Source organism: Hibiscus syriacus, unplaced genomic scaffold (assembly GCF_006381635.1).
Source record: "Hibiscus syriacus cultivar Baekdansim isolate YM2019G1 unplaced genomic scaffold, ASM638163v2 tig00110580_pilon, whole genome shotgun sequence".
Lineage (NCBI taxonomy): Eukaryota > Viridiplantae > Streptophyta > Magnoliopsida > Malvales > Malvaceae > Hibiscus > Hibiscus syriacus.
Genome location: NW_024062791.1, coordinates 1,352,512 through 1,376,853, shown reverse-complemented (window position 1 = coordinate 1,376,853; position 24,342 = coordinate 1,352,512). Strand labels below are relative to the sequence as shown.

At 35.1% G+C, this 24,342-nt stretch overlaps 3 protein-coding genes across 4 annotated transcripts; 2 read left to right on the top strand and 1 right to left on the bottom strand.

Moving 5' to 3' along the window:
- The first annotated feature begins 1,809 nt into the window (after positions 1–1,809).
- Positions 1,810–7,534, top strand: LOC120133471 (protein LIGHT-DEPENDENT SHORT HYPOCOTYLS 10-like). Its single transcript, XM_039150047.1, has 2 exons — positions 1,810–2,552; positions 7,291–7,534. Exon 1 carries the CDS (start codon positions 1,972–1,974, stop codon positions 2,527–2,529), a length of 558 nt encoding a protein of 185 aa, XP_039005978.1. The 5' UTR covers positions 1,810–1,971; the 3' UTR covers positions 2,530–2,552; positions 7,291–7,534.
- Positions 7,535–8,961: 1,427 nt separating this feature from the next.
- LOC120133466 (abscisic acid receptor PYL11-like) lies at positions 8,962–9,585 on the top strand. The gene has a single exon (XM_039150042.1). The coding sequence runs from the start codon at positions 8,970–8,972 to the stop codon at positions 9,525–9,527; it is 558 nt and encodes a 185-aa protein (XP_039005973.1). The 5' UTR covers positions 8,962–8,969; the 3' UTR covers positions 9,528–9,585.
- A 6,632-nt stretch (positions 9,586–16,217) lies between these two features.
- Positions 16,218–22,545, bottom strand: LOC120133443. Of its 2 annotated transcripts, none has more exons than XM_039150022.1 (8): positions 22,252–22,545; positions 21,440–21,490; positions 20,269–20,659; positions 20,095–20,171; positions 17,782–17,818; positions 17,098–17,296; positions 16,684–17,002; positions 16,218–16,580 (listed from the first exon to the last, which is right to left on the bottom strand). In XM_039150022.1, the coding sequence occupies exons 3-8, from the start codon at positions 20,642–20,644 to the stop codon at positions 16,437–16,439; spliced, it is 1,152 nt and encodes a 383-aa protein (XP_039005953.1). In that variant the 5' UTR covers positions 20,645–20,659; positions 21,440–21,490; positions 22,252–22,545; the 3' UTR covers positions 16,218–16,436. The 2 variants fall into 2 exon arrangements, with proteins under 2 accessions (XP_039005953.1, XP_039005954.1); XM_039150023.1 differs by having other exon boundaries at positions 16,219–16,580; positions 16,684–16,999; positions 22,252–22,544.
- Positions 22,546–24,342: the final 1,797 nt, after the last annotated feature.

The window sequence follows — 24,342 nt, the reverse complement described above, 5'->3', positions numbered from 1 at the left end:
ATATTTGACCAAATTATCCTTATTATATTTTTTTAACAAGCTAAAAAATATTTATATATTTTCTTTAAAAAATTTATATATATTTTTTTACAAAATTGAAAATATAAAAAGGTTTAATGAAAGAGTAAAATTTTATTTTAACACCTGAAATTCATATAAAATTTTAATTATAGATTTTTTTTTGTAAATCTAAAATAGTTTAAGGATAAATTTATAATTTAACATTCGTAGAATTTTTATTATTTAATGACACAAGAATGATATTTTTGAAAAAAAAAAATTAAGGACATTTTAGTTCAAAACGTCGGTAATCCAACAATACCTAAGGAAAGAGAGGTAATGACATTTCCGGTAATATATCCCAAAAACTCTACTATTGGTAATAAAATATTACCGGAAATGAGATTCCCGGCCAATCAAACATGGGAATGTGAATTCTGTTCCAATGAAAATCCCACATTCCTTGAACCAAACAGCCCCTGGGGGACGAGGATATAAACACTTGATGCATTATTGATGTTCTCATTGTACAGTAAAACATATGTCCATTAATTTTAATATATATATACGATTATTCAAATAAATTAAATAAACGTATGGTTTGATGATAAAAAAAAACTAAAGATGACAGTTTTAAAACTGAGGCCTATGGCGGTGCTAAAAAATTAATAGAATTTCAAGACCATAAACACCCATTTAATTCAAATAAAAAAACACCAAACAACAGGCTGAGACTCTCATTTCAACCACTATATGTTTGCTATTAAAAACCCAAAACATTCAAACATTGATCCCACAAATGTTATTTAGGACAACAAAGTGCATAAAAATGTTCATAAAAATTATTAAAATAAACAGTAAAGTACATAAAAGGTCCGACTATAGGATATTACTTTATTAGGTCATTCGATTATTAAAGTTATAAAATGATCCTCCGATTATATAGTGTTGCTTTGTCAATTTCCTCGACTATTAAAAGTTACAAAATCATCACCAACTATTTATATATTCCAAATTCGCCAATTTTTATTATAAAAAAAAAACTAACAGTGTTCTAAGCTACACGTTAATATGATGACTGAGATATGATAGTCGTTTAGGACCATTTGTGCACTTTACCCGAAAATGAATAAGATTCCAAGATCAATATATTTTAAATTAATAAATATGAAATTTAATTCTGAAATATATTATATAGTTGGGAGAATTTAAATTCTAAATATAATTGTATACTTAGAATTTAGTTTTCGTACATCAAATATTTTATTTATTATAAAATTCATACAAAGTGGAATGTAAGATGATCTCCGACGAGATTCGTACAAAATTTATGAAAAACCACGAGAAATTCATTAACAATTTTGCAAAGGTTAAAAAGCAGGGATGAAGACAAGAACCTGATATCTAGAAAAACCACCTAAAGGAAATATGTAAACCAAGGAAACATCGGCAATACCACTAAATATTAATTTACGTATTATTATTAGTGATAATTATTTTAGTAGCTCTAATGAATAGAATATCATAGTGGCTAACAAAGAGACCATGTAATTTCTTCTCCACTCATCTTCGCTCTAAGTCAAACACCACCAGTTTTTTTCATTTGTGAAAAATAAACTACCAGTATGAATGAAATGAAAATGAATGTCAGAGATGATGACATTAGCACTGTCATAATTGTAATTATATATTTTATTAAAAAATTAATTGTTAATTTTTTTTTGGGTGAAAGAAGGAGAAAGACAAACAAAGAATCAGGGAGGAATTAAAAGAAGAAAAAGGGGAACAAATTAAAGCACCTTCATGGGGGCCCATAACATGTCCCCTCAGTTAGACCCAAAGATGTGATTTTCATCTTTCTCTCCACTGCACTATCCCTATTCTTCTACTTTTTCCTTTTATTTTTTAACGATCATTTCTTGCCAAAAATACCCACGAATTCCTCTGGAACCAAGATCAATCTCACTCATCATGTCAGGTGATATAGCCACGGATTCTGCTGAAACCTCCGCACGATCCTCCGGTAACCACCACAATCAACCTCAGCCGACGCCTCCGCTGAGCCGATACGAGTCACAGAAACGGCGAGACTGGAACACTTTCGGGCAGTACTTGAAGAACCAAAGGCCACCGATTGCACTATCACAGTGTAACAGCAACCATGTTCTTGATTTCCTCAGATATCTGGATCAGTTCGGGAAGACTAAGGTCCACCTACGCGGTTGCGTCTTTTTCGGACAACCTGACCCGCCCGCTCCTTGTACTTGTCCACTAAGGCAGGCCTGGGGGAGCCTTGACGCACTGATCGGACGCCTAAGAGCTGCTTATGAAGAGCATGGCGGGTCTCCGGAGACTAACCCTTTTGGAAACGGAGCAATCCGAGTTTATTTGCGTGAAGTGAGAGACTGTCAAGCGAAGGCCAGAGGGATTCCTTATAGGAAGAAAAAGAAGAAGAAGACTCAAATTCAACCCAACGTCGACGAGCCTATGCCATCTTCCAAGCGGCAGCCCTCCTCGCTAGCTGCCTAGGATCTTTGGATTCTTCATAAATGGTATTTCCTTTGACTTCGATACATAATATATATACACACACACATCATTAGCTTTTCATTTAAAATTCGTTTCTGTTTCTCTTTTTCACTAAAAAAAATCTAGTCAAGTCCATCTAGCTAGCCGCAGAAGAAAAAGTAACTAAAAAGAAACATATAGATTTCGGCATACATAAATTTTCAAGAATAAGAAAACTAGATTGCTTGAATATCTGGAGCTGGTTAGTTTATTAGAAGCCACTAATACTATAGTCTACCACAGAACCGAAAAGAACATAGTATTCCAAGTATGGAATCGTCTTTCGATGGTAGAAAAAACCCTAAATCCTTTACCTCCGAAACCCTAATTTTAACACTCAGGCCTTGCAGTGTTGCACAAGTATGTTAAGTGATTTTTACCCATGGATCACTTCTTACTATTGCGTGCCATTGAATGGATGAGAAAGATTACCTCTACCCCCCTATAATTTTTTTCTTTATTTGTCCCCGTATCATGCACAAAAAAATAAAAATAGAAAAATATTTCGCATTTCTTTACTTTTCCCTTGTTTTTTGGGTACTTTTCTGATTCTGTTCGATTTTGTGCTCCCCGTTAAATGAATGTCCATGTTGATATTATATACATATATATTATAGTGATTTCTGATATAGAACACATGGTCCAAAATTAATTAGTTTAAATTTTAGTATATGAGTGGAGGGATGGAACCAATTTATATACACACTAGATTTTCTCTAATGGTATGTAAACAGCTTAAAATAATTTATTTAACCGTCATCCTCTTCTTTGATTGCATCTTTATAAACTAATGATAATATAATACGCATATCAAAAGATTGCGGCAGCAAGGCATTGCCATTACGTAGGGAAATGCTCATGTGCGACATCTTAATATACGGTTAAAATAAAGCATTATCGGTTTTGTTATTATTTTAAATAACAAAACCTGTAAAAATGACCAAATATATTATTATTTATAACGGTTATAATTATCGATATAGGTAAACGCGGTAGGAAAAATCCATCAAAAAAATAATGTTTTAGATAGTGCTTTATCGAAAATATTATTTTTATAACAAAACCAGTAGAAATAATAATGTTTTCGGTCATTTTTTACCGGTTTTATTATTTAAAATAATAACAAAACCGATAACATATTTTTTTAGCCGTATATTAAGCTGCGGCACCGTTGAACTTCCCCCATTACGTAATGTATAGACTTTTTTAATTTCAAGAATTTTTATCTCGTATAATCTATACTTGTCTTATATATGCTTGACTTGGTGTGTAAGTAGATTGTGTTTTATTAGAGAATGCATTTTTCATCAACATATATAATTTAGTGGGGCCTAACATTAATAATTTTAACTATTAAAATTGATTATATATATATATATATAGTTATACGCCTCTTAGCTTTTTTCTGTCCAGATTGTGCTATGGTGGTTCCGAAAACCTCGTAACACCCTTGGATTTCGATCTTAACAGGTTTTGGGATGGGAATATTTTAAATTATTAAGCAGGAAAAGGAAAAGGAAAAGGATAGTAGTGTTGTTGATTTGTGTAAGAAGAAATTAAATGCCCGTGAAATCCAAGTAGCTTGACCTCTGGAAACAAGTAGAGTTGAGAGCGTAAGTAGACATGTGCATCTACAGCCAAGAGCTCTAAACACTAAAAAGCTAGCTGCCATTACTGACTCTGGGTTCGACTGAATCCAATAAGGAATATCAGAGAGAATAATATTACTACCGCTGCTTTCTTTTCCCTGCTCTTTCTGTCTTTTCTTTGCTCTAATTAGTACGGAGACTAATATGATACAACAACTTTCTTCCTAGAAAGACCAGATTTAAGAATTTTACACCCAGGTTTTCTATCATTAAAGCATAGCTGCATATACGTACCATTTAACGAGCAGAAAAATATAACATATATAGCAAACCAGAGTCTCTAGGAATGTGAGGAACCTAACAAATATCTGGTTGGTTTGAGAGATTTTTCATGCGTTTGTATTCTTAGATTTTTGGATCATTTTAGCAGCTTATATGAACAAGTATTTGTTAAGTTGGAATGTTTCAGACGGATCATATGCTGAATCAGAATCAATATTTGTCATGGAAGTTTATCAATATTTCTCTCTCAGGAGTCGGAGTTTATAAAGCTAGCTAGAGTCGGGATACCTTCTTAGTGCTTGAGGAATATGATATTTAGTTAATACATTCAAGGTATAAAAAGATTACACGTTTATTTATATATTTATTTCAAAAACTCTTGAATGAAATAATATTGTCTTTCATTAACAATACATAGATTTAAATACTAATAACCTAAAGTATAAACTTCATAAAAATAAAATAAAAGAAAACAGATGAAATGCATACATATATATATATATATCTCACAACTAAAACTGATTTTATTTTCTTTATTACATTTGGCACAAAAATGAAAGGATAAACAATTGAGATTAATAATATTGTCAGCAACATTGTTAATATAAAACAGGAAATTATGGAAAGAAATTAAAACACCAAGGAAATTTTCACTTCCTCGTCAGCGGCTGAACTGGGATGAAGCTATGGGTCAAGTTAATTAATTTAAAAATTAATAATTTCTTAAAAGTAAATAAACGAAAAAATTGTGGGACTATAGGTTAATTTTATCAATTTAAGAATGTACATATTCTGAAAGGAAGTTTTCACTTGCCCTTGTAGCGGCTAAACTAGGACATTGATTTAAAATTTAACAGGAACCTAATAAATAAATAAAATCGTGGGATTATAAGTTAATTTTATTAATTTCAAAATATACATGTTCTAAAAGTAATTAAATAAAAAAAAGTAAGAACTAAAGTTTAATTTCATCAATTTTAAAACTTTAGATATTAGGGAGGGGAAGGAGAATTTTGCTCTTAATGGGAATTGAATCCGTAACATAAGAGAGAGAAGATGTTAACTAAGAGTTTTTAACCACTTGCTTTATAGGTTGTTAACATAAATTTTAAATATAAGTCATTTTAACATGAAAAATCACAAATATAACTCAAAGTTTAAAAATATATGCAATTCTAGTTAGTATTGTATAATATCATTTTGTTTATTAATCATATAAATATTTATATACCAACAAGTAATGTATCAAATATAAATCAATCCATAGAAGAGAAATTGAAAGACAGGTAAAGGATAACTTTATAATTAAAATATTCATTTTAAATTAATTAATTAGTTTTTGATTTTGCACTAAATACATATAAGGTGATACAGTAATAATCCAATTAACCAAGCCTGGTAGACTTTGTGAAGAGTCTATAATCAGAAATTGTCTTCTTTTTTTTATATATATATTTATAGATCCTTGATACTCTCATATATTTCCTAGATTGCATTTCATTGTTCTTAATGACTTAAGATTTGTGGAGACACATGCATATAGTCACGTAATTTTTTTACTATGCTAACGCGATATAATTCGAGAAGTCAGACCATGTTATGATAGATATATTTTTTAATCTTTTTCTAAAAAATAAATATAATTAAATAATTATATATATAATTATTAGTATTTGATTTATTATCCGATTAATTTAAATTAAGTACTACAAAGACATATTATAAAACCAATCCTTTGAAACTAGTTTATTGAGTTTAACCCTATGATTTGAATTTTAGATGTTCTTTGTTTTATCAAATATTGAACAAAATATAAAGATATACATTATTTTCTTTGATTATGCCGAACAAGATTTTTTTTTTATATCTATATAAAGTGAGGGATTCACTTACATTTTAATGTAAGAGAAAATTTATCTTTTTTGATTATCGATCAATAACATTTTAAATCTTACAGTAAAATATATAAATAGTTCATTTACTATTGGGTGTTGCTTTGTTGAGTCATTCGATTATTAAAAGTTACATAATGGTCACTCGACTATTCATATGTTTCAAATCTGTCATTTTCCGTTTAAAAAATGACGGTCGTCTGAGTTGAACGTTAACTTACTGGTTGAGATATGATAAAATCATATTTTAATGATATCTACTGGTGCCACCATTGCTTTCAAGCATTGGCTTGATGTCATAATTTTTCAAGCACTATCTCGACGATATAATATAAACAAAGAATCGATCCATATAAAATACAGTTCAAACGGTTATGGGGTCAGATTTGATCATATCTCAGTCCACAGGTTATCGTCTAGCTCAGACGGTCGTCAATTTTTTAACAGAAAATGACAAGTTTGGAATATATGAATAGTCGAGTGACTATTTTATTACTTTTAATAGTTGGGCGACTCAACAAAGTAATCCATATATTCGATGGACCATTATGTAACTTTTAATAGTTGAGAGACTCAACAAAATAATGTCATATAGTTTGGAGACCATTTGTGTACTTTACCCTAAATCATAATCGTAGTTGTATATAGTTAATTATATATTGCAGCTAAATTAGATTAATGGACAGTATTATAGCTTCTTCTGTGATTATTTTCTTTCAATTTGCTTTAGTTACTTAATAATAGTTAATTTGAAGAGTAGATGATTTACGTTACATTTTCCCTGGAAATTGGTGTGTCAAGGATCAATATGTTTGGGACGGGGACAATGACAGTAATAGCGTCATCTCTTCTATTAACTTTAATATATTTTATCTGATTCTGGAGTTGCAGAAATAATAATAATAATAATAATAAAGAATTAACTATTGTGGTTTCTGGGTTTGGTTTGGTTGGTGCAGAATGATGGGATGGGCATTCAGACAAGAAGCAAAACAGGCAGGGTGGAGGGAAATGATTTAATGGGAGAAAAATGAGGTTCAATTTAGCACTACTACTATAACTACTGCTACTGCTTTAATTCATGTAATGGTTTTTGCATGAAGTAGTACCTAATATGTTGTTTACACAATACTAATTAGTTAATGTTGTTGTCGTCGTCGTCTTAGTAAACCTTAATATATGTGGGTGGAACGGTTGTTAGGTCTCAGATACTTTGTAAGTTATATAGAATTATTTATTATTCTACAATGACGTGTGATGAACTAGACGTATTAATTAAGGATACAGAAACATTAACTACCTCAAGTTTCTGTGTTTCTTCTTTAAAGCAAAGCAGGATTGGATCAGAAATGGGCTTTCTCTTCGATATTTGCAGTTAGCTTAATTCACGTACATCAACATATCCACTTCCTTTTCATTCCCATCTAATTAACCAAAATAAACTAAAAAAAACAATTGTTTTAAGATCCAGCTATAGCAATAAAGCTGAAGCTGAAGTTTTTATGGACCAAAGCTGAAGTTTTTATGATGAAGAATTGGGCGTCACCACTGGATCCCGAGGATCGCTTGCCACGCTTGATCTTCTGCAACTGCAACCTAGTATCCCATAAACATCCTCATGCTCTGCACTTCCAAATCTTTAGCAAACTGCGATCATGTTTCTTCACACTAATATAATTTTTTTGAAATTGATTCACACTAATATAAATAATAACGACTGAATAGAGCTTTACAAATAGTGAGCTGTGGGCATGTTTGTTCAACCCCACGATAAGCAATTCCGAATTGAGTACTGAATACCGATCTGTCTAGTTGCAAGGGATCAAATCCTTTGACGGATTATATTGTCCCAAATGACCTTTCTGTTGTGATTTTTACTCAGCTTTTTCTTCAACTTCACAAACTATGGTCTATGGGCATTGCCACCCAATCCGTGTTCTACTACTCGGCCCACCGGGACCCACTCCACTTTACAAGCTTCCGTGACGGGATCAACACAGGTAAAAGCAAAACTCTCGTTTCTTGTAAGTTAATCTGTAAGATGGAAAACTAATCCTACGGTTCGAAGCCATATATATAAAGCGATGTCGTTTAGGAAAATGTCGAACAAAACACATGGCTAACGTCTACCGACCGCTAAAACTCGAAAGCGACAATTTTCAATGATGGTCCCACTGCCTTCACTATTAGTTAACCGCCTTCAGATTTCAACTAACTTAGAGATAAAGGATCCAGAGCGTCATCCCCCTTTCACATTTATAACTATATAACTATAACTACAACAATAGTTTTATCTTTTCTTAGAAATTATATTTTAATTTCGATTTTTAATTGTTCGATCTGGTTTTAATGATAATTTCACAACGTTATTCCTTTTTCCCCTCAAATAATTATCCTAAAATATTTTTTATGACGTAAATATTAAGCGGCATGAGTAATGGGTCTCACACTATAATAAACCAATACAGAGAGACAATTAATGTTCAGACAAAAGTTAACCGACATAAGCCGATGAATGGCAAGGTTTCCCAAAACAAAAAATCTCTTAGACTCGGAATTTTTTCTTAATATAGAATCAATAACTGCTATATATATGTGAGTGTAATATGAAGACCTTGAGCTGAAATTGGTGCTTCAAATGCTATATAACCGACCAAGCAATGAACTTCAACTCCATCCCAAAACAGAAGCGATGAGACATCGGTATCACACCCCCAATCTATTATCCAACCAATGTGGTTCGAGCCTGGTTCAAATCATCGATGCACCACTTCCTCTGGTATGGTCCATAATCCGGCGCTTCGACAACCCACAAGCGTACAAGCAATTCGTGAAGAGCTGCAAGTTGAGTGCGGGCAACGGGGGCATCGGGAGTATACGTGAAGTGATGGTGATGTCAGGGTTGCCGGCTGCCTCCAGCACGGAGAGGCTTGACGAACTTGATGATGAGCGTCATGTTATGATGATCAGCATTATCGGAGGTGATCATAAGCTTGTTAATTACCGTTCTACTGCTACGCTGCATGAAATTATTGACGGAGGAAACGGCGGCGGGAAAACGATGGTGGTAGAGTCGTATGTGGTGGACGTCCCGGCGGGGAATAGCAAGGAGGACACCTGCTGTTTTGCTAATATGATAATCGCGTGCAACTTAAGGTCTTTAGCTAGAGTAACAGAAAAAATGGCTAAGTTTTAGGAATTTATCCATGCTAAATTCCTAAAACCTTTTCTTTTGGTTATTTATATTTACTAAAATAGAGAAGAAAGAGTAGAAACAAGTTTTCCCATTCCTGGAACCTTTCAAAAGGTTTTTTTATGGGCAGATATAGTTTTTTTTACACATGTGGAGTGGAGATAGAGTTACCTATTCGAAAGTTGATCTCTGGTGTCAACACAAATCAAATTTATCACTCCAATGGTGGTTATGCAATAAATAAATTGTTACTTTCTTCCTCTCTAATAATTAGTGCTTTCCTTTTATCTTGATATAGATTGATATTATGGTAGCAAATTGAAAGTTTCTAACTTTTCTCTAATCTCGATATCCAAACATAGGGAGCGTAATCAAACACAATCCCAAAACATCGTGATTTGCAAGGAAATATGTGACGGTTTGGAATTAAGACAAGCCCAAAGACAGGTTCCCAAGGGTCCAAAATGCCCCCTATGTGAATTGGGTCCAAAATGTTCCATTTTTGCTTCTGGAACACAATCAATCAAAGACATATGGCATCACATTCGTAACAAAGATGACAAGATTACTTGGCATAAGCTATTTTGGTTTCTTCTTCATGTTCCTAAGTATAGTACTATTACTTGGATGGCTTTCCTTGACAGATTACCAACCAAAGATAGGTTGATTCGAATGGGGCTTAACATTGTCGGTATTTGTCTGCATTGTAATGAGGAGATGGAAACTAGAGACCATTTGTTTCTACATTGTACTGTGGCAAATTCGGTATGGAGCTCTTTTTGAATCTTAATGGCATTTGCAGAGGAACTTGCTCGTGGAGTGCTCACATTTCATGGGCTTGTGCTTCCTGGAAAGGAAAAACATTGATCGCTACTATTATGAAGCTAGCTTGGACTATTTTTACTTACATTATTTGGGAGGAGAGGAACAAGAGAATTTACCAAAGACGTTCAAGAAATGCTAATGCCTTACTCCTTGCTATTAAAGATTCTGTTGCTATTCAACTTAAGGGTAGGAAAATAAATAGAAATGACTATGTCTTTTTTTTTTTTTATAGGAATGATGATTTATTAAAATCAAAGAACATCTTATGAGCCTCATTAAAAACCTCCCTAAACTTATTGGAGGAAAAGAGTGCAACATAAGAGAACAAAACAAGCAAACATACTAAAAGCGAAAGCCAAACCAACAAAGACAACAAAAGCGAACAGAAAAAATTTCAAAAAACAATCCAACCGACCAAACAAAGCGAACACTGCAACCAACTAAAAACACATATCAATTCCAACCGTAGAAGCTTCGTCGACTACGCGAACAGAGACAGCAAAAGCCAGATTCCAATAGCTCCAGAACTGACAGTCATAGAAGATTCTCGAAGAATGATCCTTCCAATGACCTAAGATAGTTGAAATAAAAATACGATTGCCGAATAAACGCCTCTCTATATGGAGCCATGCCCCAGTGTTATCAATAATGCGAAGAACGAAAGTCCCTCAAAATGACCACACCCATTCACATAACAAACCCCAAAAGCACACAGCCACTCCCATGTGCTCCCCACTCACCACCTCCAAGTCATTGGAACATCCACTAGATGAACAGACAAGTGTGCATAGCCACTAATACTGTGTTTGAAGACCATAAACCAAAACCCCAAAAAAGTGTAAAACCTTAGTATAACCCCCACCATGACTCACTGAATGGGGAGAAAAAACCAAAGCCCCTAAATATTATAATAAAAATGCCTATCACGCACATTTGGTTAAAACCCCCAATACTCGAAATAATCACGCACAGTTTACTAAACCCCCATCACGCAGAAAACACCCATCATGCATAATAAAATAAAAAAGGCACACCAGCCAACCCACCTGAAAACCCACAGAAAGCTTTAATTCTCGGACTAAAGTATGACTATTCGCGCACCCACACACATGTGCGCCCTACACACCAACTCCAATGCAGTGGAGCACCACCTGACAACCCACGAGCGACATGCTACCAGCCTCTGAAGCAATGAAACGAGCCACTCGAAAGAGAAAGCAAAGTGACATACACATTTTGGAAAACATAAATCTCCCAAAACCTAAACCCCCACTACCCGTCAAATTAGTTTCACAAAGTAACACTAAAAACCAATTCCAAAACCTCCAAAAATCCACGACAGGGACCTCAACGTTCAAAAACCAAAACGCCTGCCCAATACCTCACTCACTACCCTCAACACATTTCTAACGACACTAGTTCCTCGAGAACCTTCCTTTCAGGACCAGCAAACGTAATACCAAGCATCTTCGCTACTGACAGAGTCTCCTCCGCTTCAACAAATGCAGCACCCCATTTTTTCTTTATGTCTGAATCTGAAATAGATCTACCTGATAATTCACTAAATTCTAAATCAGACTTCTTCAACTTGGAACTCTTCAAAGCACGATCTCTTCGACACCTCTCAGCTTTCAAAAGGACAGAGTCCTGAATATCCAACATAGAACCAAATTTATGCATCTTCTTTTTATTCCTAATGGACAATTCTGGCACACACGACACATCTTCAACAACCCCTCCAACACATTCTTTTCCAGAAATCTTCCATTTGTTTATGTCACCTAATTCCGAAGAGTTAACAGAACCCAGAACTAAACCTTCACTCCTCCCCCCTGAATTCACCAGATCATCTTTAAAAGACTTCAACAAAAATCCAGACTTAAGTCCTATCCTACAAGGAGGCTCAATCTCTGGAGAAACTACATTAGAAGCATTCACCAAAACTCTATCCTCCAACTTAGAAATCTCGCCTATAATAGGACTGACCTCATTTGAATCTACAACCAAGGTCTCCACCCCATCAATATCCAATCCTTGCAACCCCACATGATTGCACTGATCTAAATTTTGAAAGCCATCGTTCTGTCCACCATCATCGACACCACCCTCAACCTCAATCTGTTTCCCAAAACTAACCTCTTTACGGCAACAGAGGCAATCCCCAGAGCACACGACATCCAAAGGGATGCCAACAGAAGGTGACCCTTCCTTACCATCAGAACTTCCCGACTCAGAAGCCACCTTCAGATTATGTATAACCGGAGAACCACCTGCGTTACTAGCCCCAACCACGACCCCATACTTCTCAACCTCGACCTCTACTTTCTTAAGGATTTCGAATTTAGACAAATTTCCTAAGGAATGGTCCACCATCCTAACTTCAAGAACAAGAACATCAAACTTTTTATTCTCGACTACTACATCAACAACTTCATTAATCCGAACTTCTGAAGAAGTAGAAATCAACATATTAACTTTCTCACAATCTAAAAGATGGCTAACATTATCTCCAAACGCCTCAAATCTCCCCCACAAGCCAAATAATCTTTTCAAAGTGACTGCATTCCAGCAATGCAACGGTAGACCCTCTATCTCTAACCAAACAACTCTCTCCTTCTGGTAAAACGACTCCGTCCAAAGCATAACATCCACAAAAATCTCTTTCAAGTAAGACCACTGAAGGTCTTCAAGCATGATAAAAAGATCTTCATCCTCTATGGTGAGCAGAAAAGAGTTCCCACGAAGTCTTTGAACTTTGATTTCCCCTAAACCCCAGTTATGCAGCCTATCAACAATACTCCCAACACTACAAACACCAGCCATAACACCCACCAAACATCTCTTTAACTTTCTTACTTCGTCCTCATCCACATGCCCCTTAACTTCCTTTCTGGTGGACCACGCTAGACTACCCTCCTTCGATTGAGATATACTAGTAGCGAAAGGGTTTGCGATATTACCTTTCCATGACAGCTTACACTGCGCACATTTATCCTTCGGACGCTTCAAAGAATACTTGGCAAAACTCACTGAGATGCGACTACCAAACACCATAAGACCATTCAAACGTTCCTTAACTCTACTAGCTTCTACCATATTCCCAACTTTTACGAAACCAAACCTAGAGCCTGCTCGACTCCTCCTTAACGGAAGATACACACTCAGAACCTCCCCAAAACGACCCACAATCTGCCATAACCCTTTCCAGTGAATAGAGTTTGGTAAGTTGTCCACAAACAAAGAAACAAAATCCGACTGAAAACTTGAACCACCCTCATGGCGTTGCATTGCAACTTGAAATGACTATGTCAATAGTACTCTTTGTATTCAATGGGTATTGAACATTGATATTTTTGTTCTGATGTATAGTGCTGTAAGTATAGATGTTTTTTTGTAAGAACATGTTTTATTTTGAAGCAGATTTCTGCTCTTTTGGATATAAAATTGATTTATCCAAAAAAAATATAGTTGCATGCCTGGTACTATTGGAATTGGGTGAAACATTAACCGAGTCTATAGTTTTGGGTTATTTTTTTAGTATGACTGCCGTAATGTAATTAATAGTATCAATATGTTTCACCCAATTAAACGTCAGAGCACTTGGACGATGGAATGAAATAATCTTTAGCAGAGCAGAACAGCTTATTCCTGTCAAAGTCTTTTAAGTAGAATCTTTAGCTCAAAAGGAAAAAAGAGCGCAGCAGTGTCCAACATTCCTCTCCCTTCTTCACTTCTCTTAATCCTTACTCGTTCCATGAACACTTGCCATCATTTTAGGACACCCCAAAACGTCAAACAACTCATCCATCTCTCCCTCACTTTTACTAGCCACATCTTCTCTTTTTGCATCATATAATCATCTTTTTCCTGTAAAAAAGCACTTGCTTCAATAGATGTTTATGTTGACTAAAGGTTGATAGCTACAGTTAAAGGTAAAAGATTAAAAATTCTTGTTTCGTTTGTCGGTTATGTTCTTTCATCTCCTTTTTGGGGTGGATAATAATCCTAGAAAAGAACTCAGTTTTGGGTTGTGTTTTGAATTGTTGAATAAAGTTGTCGATTATCATTCCACGTTATAATCACCGTGAATACAAAGTTCATGAGGATTCCGGTAATTTGTCAAGAAAAATATGTGGGTTGTTGCCTATATTATGCTTCATGAACTCTGTGTGCCTCTTTATTCCTGTGCCTAGATTAAAATTTAGGACTCGCTCTTCGATTTCGTCTACTGGTGAGGTTGGGAAAACAGGGAAAAGCTACCTCCATCAAGTCTCACTGCCATATTGTTGAGAATGTAAGTGTAGATTGTAGAACACTCCTATTTTCTTTCAAAGTGTTCAAGATTCTAATTCATTGCTATGTATTTACTATTTTTGTATCTGTACAGCATGCTTGCGATGTTGTTTATGACGAGATCAGATAGTAGCGTTCCACCCTTCAGGCTGCCAGAGAACAGACCAGATAATGAAGTTCAATCGCCCAGGCTCCTACAAGACTGGAGTTCAATCCCAAGTTTCCTTTTGGGGGGTAACCAAGTTACCATCGAGTCAGTTTAGCAGTTCGAATGACCTGCAAATGGTAACTTGGTTACCCCCTCGAAAGGCTTACAAGTAGTGTTCGCATTCCTCCATATCGTCAAAAGATACCTCAATCTCCCTTCAGTAGAAGCCCTGCAGTTGAGAAAACACTGAACGTAGATACGGTAGAAATTGGTAGTTCAATTTCCATTTCATCAGATGCCATACCATGCTAATGAATAGAATGCTGGAGGCCCGGAAGAACCTGCTGGTGTAGAATCTTCTCTTCAAGATATAAAAGGCTTCAATCCTTTAGATAGAAAGGGCACACCAGAAAATGAAATGACAGTGTCAATGAATTCCAGTTGCTCCGACAAACCTTATCTCAGAGGTAAAGCAGATCATGGAAAATCCAAGGGTGGTTCTGATTATGCTCCTCTACCTCATCCCTTACCGAAAACATCATATGAGAGTCTTGGCTTTCGTCTGCAGTTGCATCAAGAAATTCATTTTGCAAGTCTCAGAATGGCACTCGTTTTAATCCTAAAAAACAGGAACCTAAGATACCTGCAACTGGTACCAAGTGGGAAACAATTGTCAAATCTTCTTGCATCATCATCATGTCCGCTATTCTAGGTAATGTTATCAATATTTATCATTCCTTTAACCCGTATATTGTGCTCACTGATGTGAGTTTCACTTTCATTTCGTAAATACTAACGCTAATGTCCTTAATAGGAACTAGTAACTCACCTTTCTCAGAAATACAAAAGTTTAAAAAATAAAAAAGTAAGAGGGGCGTCATTCAAATACTTGCACTCAGAGCTGGTTAAGGTATTGCAGCAGCCTGCCATTTTGTTTTCATCTTCCCTCCGCGAGATTTTTTACCTCAATTCATTAGCTCTTGTTGTGGTATAAGTTTGTAAGTGGTTCATTTCTTTACCTTAGATCAGCCATCGGTGCAGGCAGAGGAAATTTTACATCATAGTCGATTCAAATCATAATAACCATAAAAATTTTATCTCAAATAAAGAGGCTCTATACCATAAGGAAAGTACCATTTCTATATTCTTTTGATCTGCCATTTCAGTAGCTTCACTTTGTTACGAAGGAGTTCATTAGTATTTAATTCGTTCCCCTCCAAAGATCCCCCGTATTAGCCGAAGATGAACACAAAAAAGAGGCATAGATCCAATATGCTCTCACACAGGAGTTCATATTGATGCATGCATCAACATGACTCCAAATGCATGAATGGTATTTGATGAAAAATATACACAACACACTCATCAAACTGTCAATCACAAAGCTTTCTATTTCCTAAGGTTGAGTACCCTTATCTGATTCAACAACAAAGAATTCAAATGAAAAACAATTACACTTTCTATAAATCCAAAACACACACAAGTCAAGGACAAAAGTAGTTGGGAATATCTCGATTTCCTGTGGGTGGTTTTTGCTTGGTTAGACCCTTAATTAAACACTCCCTCGATCTTATCATAACATACTGATTATGTATGTAGATCAAGATATCTTCTTTGGACAAATTCTCCTATATCTTACGTCAAACTTAAGAAAGTGAAAGTTGGGTGTTGATTTCATGCATGCATTTACAATGGGTTTTCTTTTCATCATTAATTCCAATCCTTTGGCTTAATCTTAACTGTAGATCAGGTAACCATTCCCTATCTTTCATCACTTTATCTTGATTCATCTGCATTTTAAATAAAGATAAAAATAAATAATTCATTTATAAAATATCAGATTCTAAGATCGAATTTAAATATATAAAATAAAAAGTCATCAATGATTCTTACCTCCATCAAAAGTGAGGCGTCAAACTTGGATTTATAACCACCGACTTTGCTCAAGAAATCAAGCTTGTTGGAAAGGAATTGCCCAACAATGTTGTTGTCTCCTAGGTTGCCTTCATATGTGTCCTTGCTCATATTTCCATTAATTTCCAATCTATTACAGATCATATGGAAAGGATGCCACCTCTTCTCTCCAAGAACACGGCCTGGTCTCATGGGTCCCATTCGCATAAGCCCTTCATTGCTCAAGGCAGGCTTTGGGAAACCATTTTCTTCTCCACCACCTTTGCTTATCAAGGAATTTATTGGTAAGTGGTGCCTACTAAAAATAAGTGTCCTAATGAGCATATAAGCAATACGCATGGATTATAAGTTTTGATATATATATTAGTCTGAATCTAATCTATTCATTGTTACCTGGGTTTGAAATCTAGTGGCCGTTGGTAAAGAGGAGTTGGTGTGATGTTATTTTCAAGAGACTCAGCGGCTAAGACAATTCCACCATTTTCCATTCTGAAATGTTGATGAAGACTGGAGCCAACGACGGCGGCTTGCTGCAACAATATGCTCCGAAATTCTTCCCTTCCTTTTATTGATCGATTACTTTTGCTTAAAACTGCAAAAATATATTTGAAAAAATGAAAATTTCAAAGCCTCGTTACTTGAAATATATATTAAAAAGGAAAATTCTTCCCTTTGCTTTTCGTTTGATCGTGATTAGCATCGCTTAGGGGTGTCGGTACGGATTAATTTCGTGTGTGCATATTAAGTTAATTTATTTCCTTTTTGTCAGTGACGTTATTAATGATTTTTTTATTATTTATTTATGTTGCTCTAAGTAAATTACTTCCTTGATGCAGTTTCTAACAAATAAGAACATGCTTTTATCTTTATTATAATTGTATTTTAATTTTAAAAAATATGGGTTAAAATTCTTTGTAAAAGTAAAATTTTATCCTATATATGTCAAATAACAACTCACATATTATGATTTAAGATTTTAATTAATTCCTTTGTAAAAATATTTTAGTTATTTAATTTTATTATGGAGTAACTTTGTTATATAAATCATTTAATGAGTTGAATGAAAGAAGAATTCACCTTGTCCAGTCTCATCAAGCTTCTTACTTCTATACATCTGAAACAACAACAACAACAACAACAACAAAACCCAATTCCCATATGTATGGGGTAAGGGGGAGGTAGGGTAGTAGGCTACCCCCAACGCCAGGTTGAGAGTAGCTTCCGTGGAAGACCTCCGGCAGTCAGAAAATTAAAAATTTAGATAAAATGCAATGCATGTATAAATAAATACATAAATACATAGCTAAAACAGTATTCATATGCAGTCATTAAAATCATATGTGCGTCTGTAACGGGAAATTAATCCCTGCATAAATATCCCTGCGAAAGAATCTCTGCATATAGACAGAAACATAAGATCCGGCTAAATTTAAAAGAGGAAACATGAAGAGAATGATACACAGAAGTCAACGTTAGCAAGCCCAGTTCTAATCCTTCATAAATACCAATAACAGAAACGTATAAAAAGTATAAGTCATGGAAAATACTACAAAGACATTAAAAGAAGACAGAAATGATACACCCTATAGATGTGACCCACACTACTCGACTACCCTAGTCTTTAGCCTCCATATTTTCCTATCAGAGGTCATGTCTTCGGTAAGGGCTAAATCCCTCAAATCAGATCTCAAGCAGTCTTCCCACTTTCGCCTTGGTCGTCCTTTCCTTCTGGCACCGTCGACTGTAATCGACTCTACCCTCCTTACCGCATCCGACGGTAGTCGCCTAAGGACATGCCCAAACCACCGTAGTCTTCCCTCCCTCAATTTTTCGGAAACAGACACCACCCCCAAGGACATCCTAATAGCAGAGTTTGTCGTCATATCCCTCAGAGTCCTACCACATGTCCATCGAAGCATTCTCATTTCTGCGGCCTCAATCCTCCTTACGTGATCCTTCTTGGTTGCCCAACATTCTGATCCATACAACAGCGCTGGTCTTATTGCCATTCTATAAAATTTTCCCTTAAGTTTTAGAGGGACCTTCTTGTCACACAGAACTCCAGTAGCGGCCCTCCACTTTAGCCATCCCGCCTTTATACGGTGTGTAACGTCATCATCTACACCCCCATCTTTATGTATCATAGACCCTAGGTACTTGAAACAATCCTTTGAGGGGAGAACGTGTCCTTCTATGCATACTTCTACATCTTCATCGTTTTGGTTCCCATTGAAGTTTGAACATAAATACTCTGTCTTTTCAATATTGATCCTTAAACCTTTTTCTTCCAAAGCAGTCTTCCAGGTAGCCAGTCTACTATTCAACTCATATTTTGTTTCAGCAACTAAGACAATGTCGTCAGCGAAAAGCATACACCATGGTACACCGTCTGGTGTCGCACAATAGATGTCGTCCATAATCAAGGCGAAGATGTAAGGGCTAAGAGCCGACCCCTGGTGGAGTCCGATTTCAACCGGGAATGCCTCGGTGTCGCCAACTGTAGTCCTGACGTAAGTAGTAGATCTATAATACATATCACGAATCGCCCGGATATAAGCAGTTGGGATCCGTCTCGTTTCCAAAGTCTTCCAGATCGTATCGCGGGGAACACTATCATAAGCCTTCTCAAGGTCAATGAACGCCATGTGAAGATCTCTAGACTTTTCCCTATATTTCTCCATAAGCCGTCGAAGTAGATGAATCGCCTCCGTGGTAGACCTGCCTGGCATAAAGCCAAATTGGTTTTCCGAAACCCTAGTAACTTGTCTCAACCTAGCCTCTATCACCCTTTCCCATAGCTTCATGGTATGGCTGAGGAGTTTAATACCTCTGTAGTTACCACAACGTTGGGGATCTCCTTTATTTTTATAGATTGGTATCACCGTAGACTCTCTCCACTCCTCTGGCATCTTGGCAGTCTCTAAAATAATATTAAAGATGTTGGTCAACCACTTAACTCCCTCTTCTCCTAGGGCCAACCACACAGTGATAGGAATTTGATCAGGACCGACAGCTTTGTCCCTTCCCATCTTTCTAAGAGCCATTTTGACTTCCTCAAACCCAATCCTACTTGTAGGGCAGTCATTGGCCGTAGTATGATAGTCGGCTAAACCATCAACGATACTATCTCTACATGGAGAGGCACCGTCATTAAATAAGCCAAAGAAGTAACTACCCCAAACCCTCTTAATATCGTGATCTTTCGCTAAAAGAACACCATTGTTGTCCTTAATAAACCTAATGTTACCTAGATCCTTTTTCCTAATCTCCCTAGATTTTGCAAGTCTGAAGATGCCATTTTGTCCTTCCTTGGTGTCTAATCTCTTGTACATTTCCTCGTATGCCTTATCCTTTGCTTTAGCAAAGTGTTTTTTCTTCTGCTTTTGGCACCTGCAGATGACTTTTTACATGGGCAATGCTAAGTCCCTTCACATTCATCAATTGAAGAACTAACTTCGGAGTTGCTTCTGTTGGGGGGGGGGGGGAGTACTTGTTAAATCAAAGATGAAGAGAGTAAAAAAGAAGGGAAAATGAAGAAACAAAGCAATGTGAGAAAGAACTGACTGTCTTGTCCACCGAGCCTTTCAACAGCATGCACAAAGGAGAGATGCAGATCAGGAGTCCAGCGAAGCCGAGGCAGCTTTGACCTAACGTATTGCCTCACTCTTCTTCTATCATTAATGCCTCCATTGTTATTGCTGCAACTCCCATCACTTCTCTTCTCAATCTCATCCTCTTCAACACTAACTTCACTTTCCTTGCCAACATTCTCATCGTCATCCTCTTCAACACTAACTTCACTTTCCTTGCCAACATTCTCATCGTCATCCTCTTCGCTCACAGCTTCTTCATTTAAATCGAAGGTTATCCACTTCTGGGAACATACATCACCGTAAACCCTCTTTTCCTCTTCATGCATCTCCTTCGTGTCTTCTGTCATTGCTTTCTGTTTATTCTATACGTCCAATGACTTCAAATAAGTGAAAATAATTCAAGGCAATGTAATGCAGTAAGGTTTATATAATATCAAACTTGAAACCTAATTAAAGGTTCCATGTTCGTAGTTTTATTCACCTTAAATCAACGTTTACTTACCTTCTCACGTCCAAGTGCCTATTAGTATCCTATGTGTACAAGTCCAAATTTGGTGTTAAAAACACTATACTATGTAATCAAATGCATTAAGTAGCAATGCCCAACATTAGCAATATTGTTTTAAAAAAATTCAACTACAACCTTGGATATTATGATGTTAAAACGAACAGTGACGGATTCAGAAATATTTTTAAAGATAAATATATATATATATTAATATCATAAACAAATAAAACCTTTAAATGAACATCATTAATAAAATGAATAACTAACATAAAAAGTTTATATTTTAAAGTGGGTATATGTCCACTCCACCCTTAATAACCCTTGCTTCCGCTACTGACTGTGAGGACTCTTTTTTTTTCTTCTTCTAGGTGATGGGTTGAACTGCACACACTTATTAAGCATCTTCAACTATCAGCAACATTTATTGGGTGGAAACCATCGGCATAAACATCATCACCCACCTTTGTAAATGAAAGTAGTTTCGAATTTACGTGTTCTGGTTATGAAAGAATGTGGTGTTTTGTTCAGCTAAATTTAAGCCTAGACAAATACAACATTCGACCTGCTTCTCTTTCTGTAAAAACCATTAAATATGCCATGAAAAGAAGAATATGAGTTCATGTGTCAGACTTACATATTGATCTGAAGCTTAATCAAGAGAGACAATGAATCCAACCTATAATTTCTGCGAAAAAGGAGTTGACAAAGTGAATAAAAAAGATGATATAGTGCCAACCTATAATGTAACAACAAACTAAACATCGGAACAACTTGTGTGTAATAAATAAATATGCCATTTTGTAAGAAAAAAAGTACTGGGATTCAGTTTCTGATATCCCAAAAATTATAATGCCATCTCTATGTTTTTATTAAAAAAAATCAGAACTTATTTATTTCTATGCTAGGAATTCAGATGACATGATTATTTAACATAAGGATAAGAGACAGAAAATGGGAGAACTGTCATCTGTAAAACTCGCAGGTATTTATATTTTATGGTGATGAACTTGAGTACTTGAATTCATATATATATGAAAATAAATAAAGCGTGGAATCCAATGAAAAGCTATAGCTAACTTTAATTGAGACTCAAGTTGAGATTTATCATTTACCCGTCCTTCAGAAAATAATTTTAGGTGCAGATTGAGTGGGAAAAGAATCAGTATTATGATAAAAATAAAAGCTTGTTTCAGAAATGTTCGATTTCTGAAGAACAAATAAGCAGTTCATCTCTGAGACTATGATACTGTTAAAACATCATCACTCATCATTCCAGAAGATCCTTTCATAAAATATAGCTTCAAAAATTTAAAAGAGAGACCGTCAATCCCAAGACACAGAAAAGAACAACACAAGTTAACCTAAATGATTTTCAAGCAGAAAAATCAATTAACACGAAGATTTCATTTTTTTTCTGTTATTTTTTTCTTCTTCACAAATACAAACCATTGATGTAGAGGATTCCTGAAGCCAATATTTCTTCCAAGTTGTTGATCGTCACATAACCCTTCAACTTGAGAGAATTGTTAAGCAATACAGAGAGAGAGGGAGAGAGAAAGAAGGAAAGAAGCTTGAGGGCAAGGTTTTTACAACTTGGTCTGAGGATATATGTATTTGGGTATCATTGAACCGTGGGACTTATGTCATCAAATTATATAAGATCTTCATCTTCATGGTCTCGACCAAAAAGCACAGATCAACGACGTTTTGATACTCCACATGTTATCTTTATAATGCAAAACCACAGTCTTTTCATCACAGATGAACTGTTGCAGACATCATGTGACTATTCCGTCCTTTTTTTAAATTTCTTTTCCTTATTTCTATGAATTAAATATTGAATTCTCCTGTTTGACAGTTGGCTCCGTGTAAACAACAACTTATTAAAAACACTTTCTTTCTTTGGTGATTAAACTAATTGTTTGACCTTTGGTTAATAAGATATTAACTCTTCAGAGACACTATTTCTTCTCGTCATCAGTACATGATTAACCAAAAGGGTTACTTTTTACATAACAATTAAATATGATTTTTTTAAAGAAAGGATGGGACCTTTCTTCATCAACCCATCAATTTCTTCCAACCTAAACAAGACTTTTTTATTTTGCATTTTCAATTCTTCTTAAATCATAATAGCAGTACCCTTGTCTTGTCCCCATGTTCATATTGCTTTAGAGTCCACATCTTTAATTTTCAGCGCAAACATATGTTGTATGACTTTGAATATATATACTTACAGAAAAAATTAAAAAATTTACATTGATATATAACTATTGGATCAATAAAAACTCAATTGTTATAAATAAATTTGGTGCAAATTTATTTTTTAACTTATAATATCCTCCCATTTTAGCTCAATATATTGAGGTGTAAATTAAATTTCAATCATTATTTTTATTAATTTAATAATTATAAATAAAATTTATACTATATAGATACTTCAAATATGAGAAAATAGATTTGGTCCTTCTTCTAACACTAGAATTATTGTGGGGTCGAAAATGGCGAGCAAGAGCTCCAGAGTTTGTCAATTTTGGTGGGTCTAGCCTCTTGTATTCAAACAAGTAGCCATCAATCATTTTCCCCAAAAAAAAAATTTTCAATTCTTAAGCGGCAGAGCAATGGAGAAATTTAATTTAGAAAAAAGAATAATATGTGTTGTTTAATAAATTGAATGAGCTTTGATTGCAAACCTACATTTCAACATCTTCTTTCACCTCATTTGGGCAAGGGAGGAAAAAGAGTGGGTGAAATTAATGTGTTTGAATTCTTATAATACGTTACAAATTAAAATTAGGGTTAGGGCCTAGGGGATTAGGGCATGGTTTGGTCAAATTAAGTTTAGCTTTTAGCCATAGAAACGCTTCACCCATACACTTAAATGTCACAACAAAAAAGAGACTGCTGATATTTATTATTTCAAAAGGGGCTGAGCTGCAGACGGGGATTTGGACTCTTTTTGTTATCTTCTCTTAAAAAGAGGATTAGGTTTGGCTAATGACACCCAAATGTGGCTGCTTATGTGTGACATGTTCATTTATATTATATATATATATTTTTTGTTCCAAATTGAACACCAAAGTAAGATGCTTTTCGGACAAAACAACTCGGAACTCCTTGTTTGTTTCTTGTCTTCTCCTGTGCATGGGGAGTTGACATGCATTTCTTCTTTTGTTTGTTTAAAACCATGTGAATCTGGATCCTTTCATGGATGAAGATCACGTGGCATCAGTAGTATTCTGTCATCAAATGTGGATGTAAGATTTTATGTTAGGGGATAGACTTATAAAATATAAAGAAAAAACTATGTTATTAATAATATATATATATATATATATATAATCTAAAACATACGAGAATATGAAATTTTCGATAATTGACCACCCCAATCACTATTTGTCATGGATCTTAGAAGAGGATATTTTTTTCTCCTTTTTCAAGTGTGAAGAAAGATTCAAGCTGATAAATCTATAAATGAACTTTAATAACCCAATAATCTATTCCTTTTATCCTGTTTGATTGTTTCTTATAAATAGT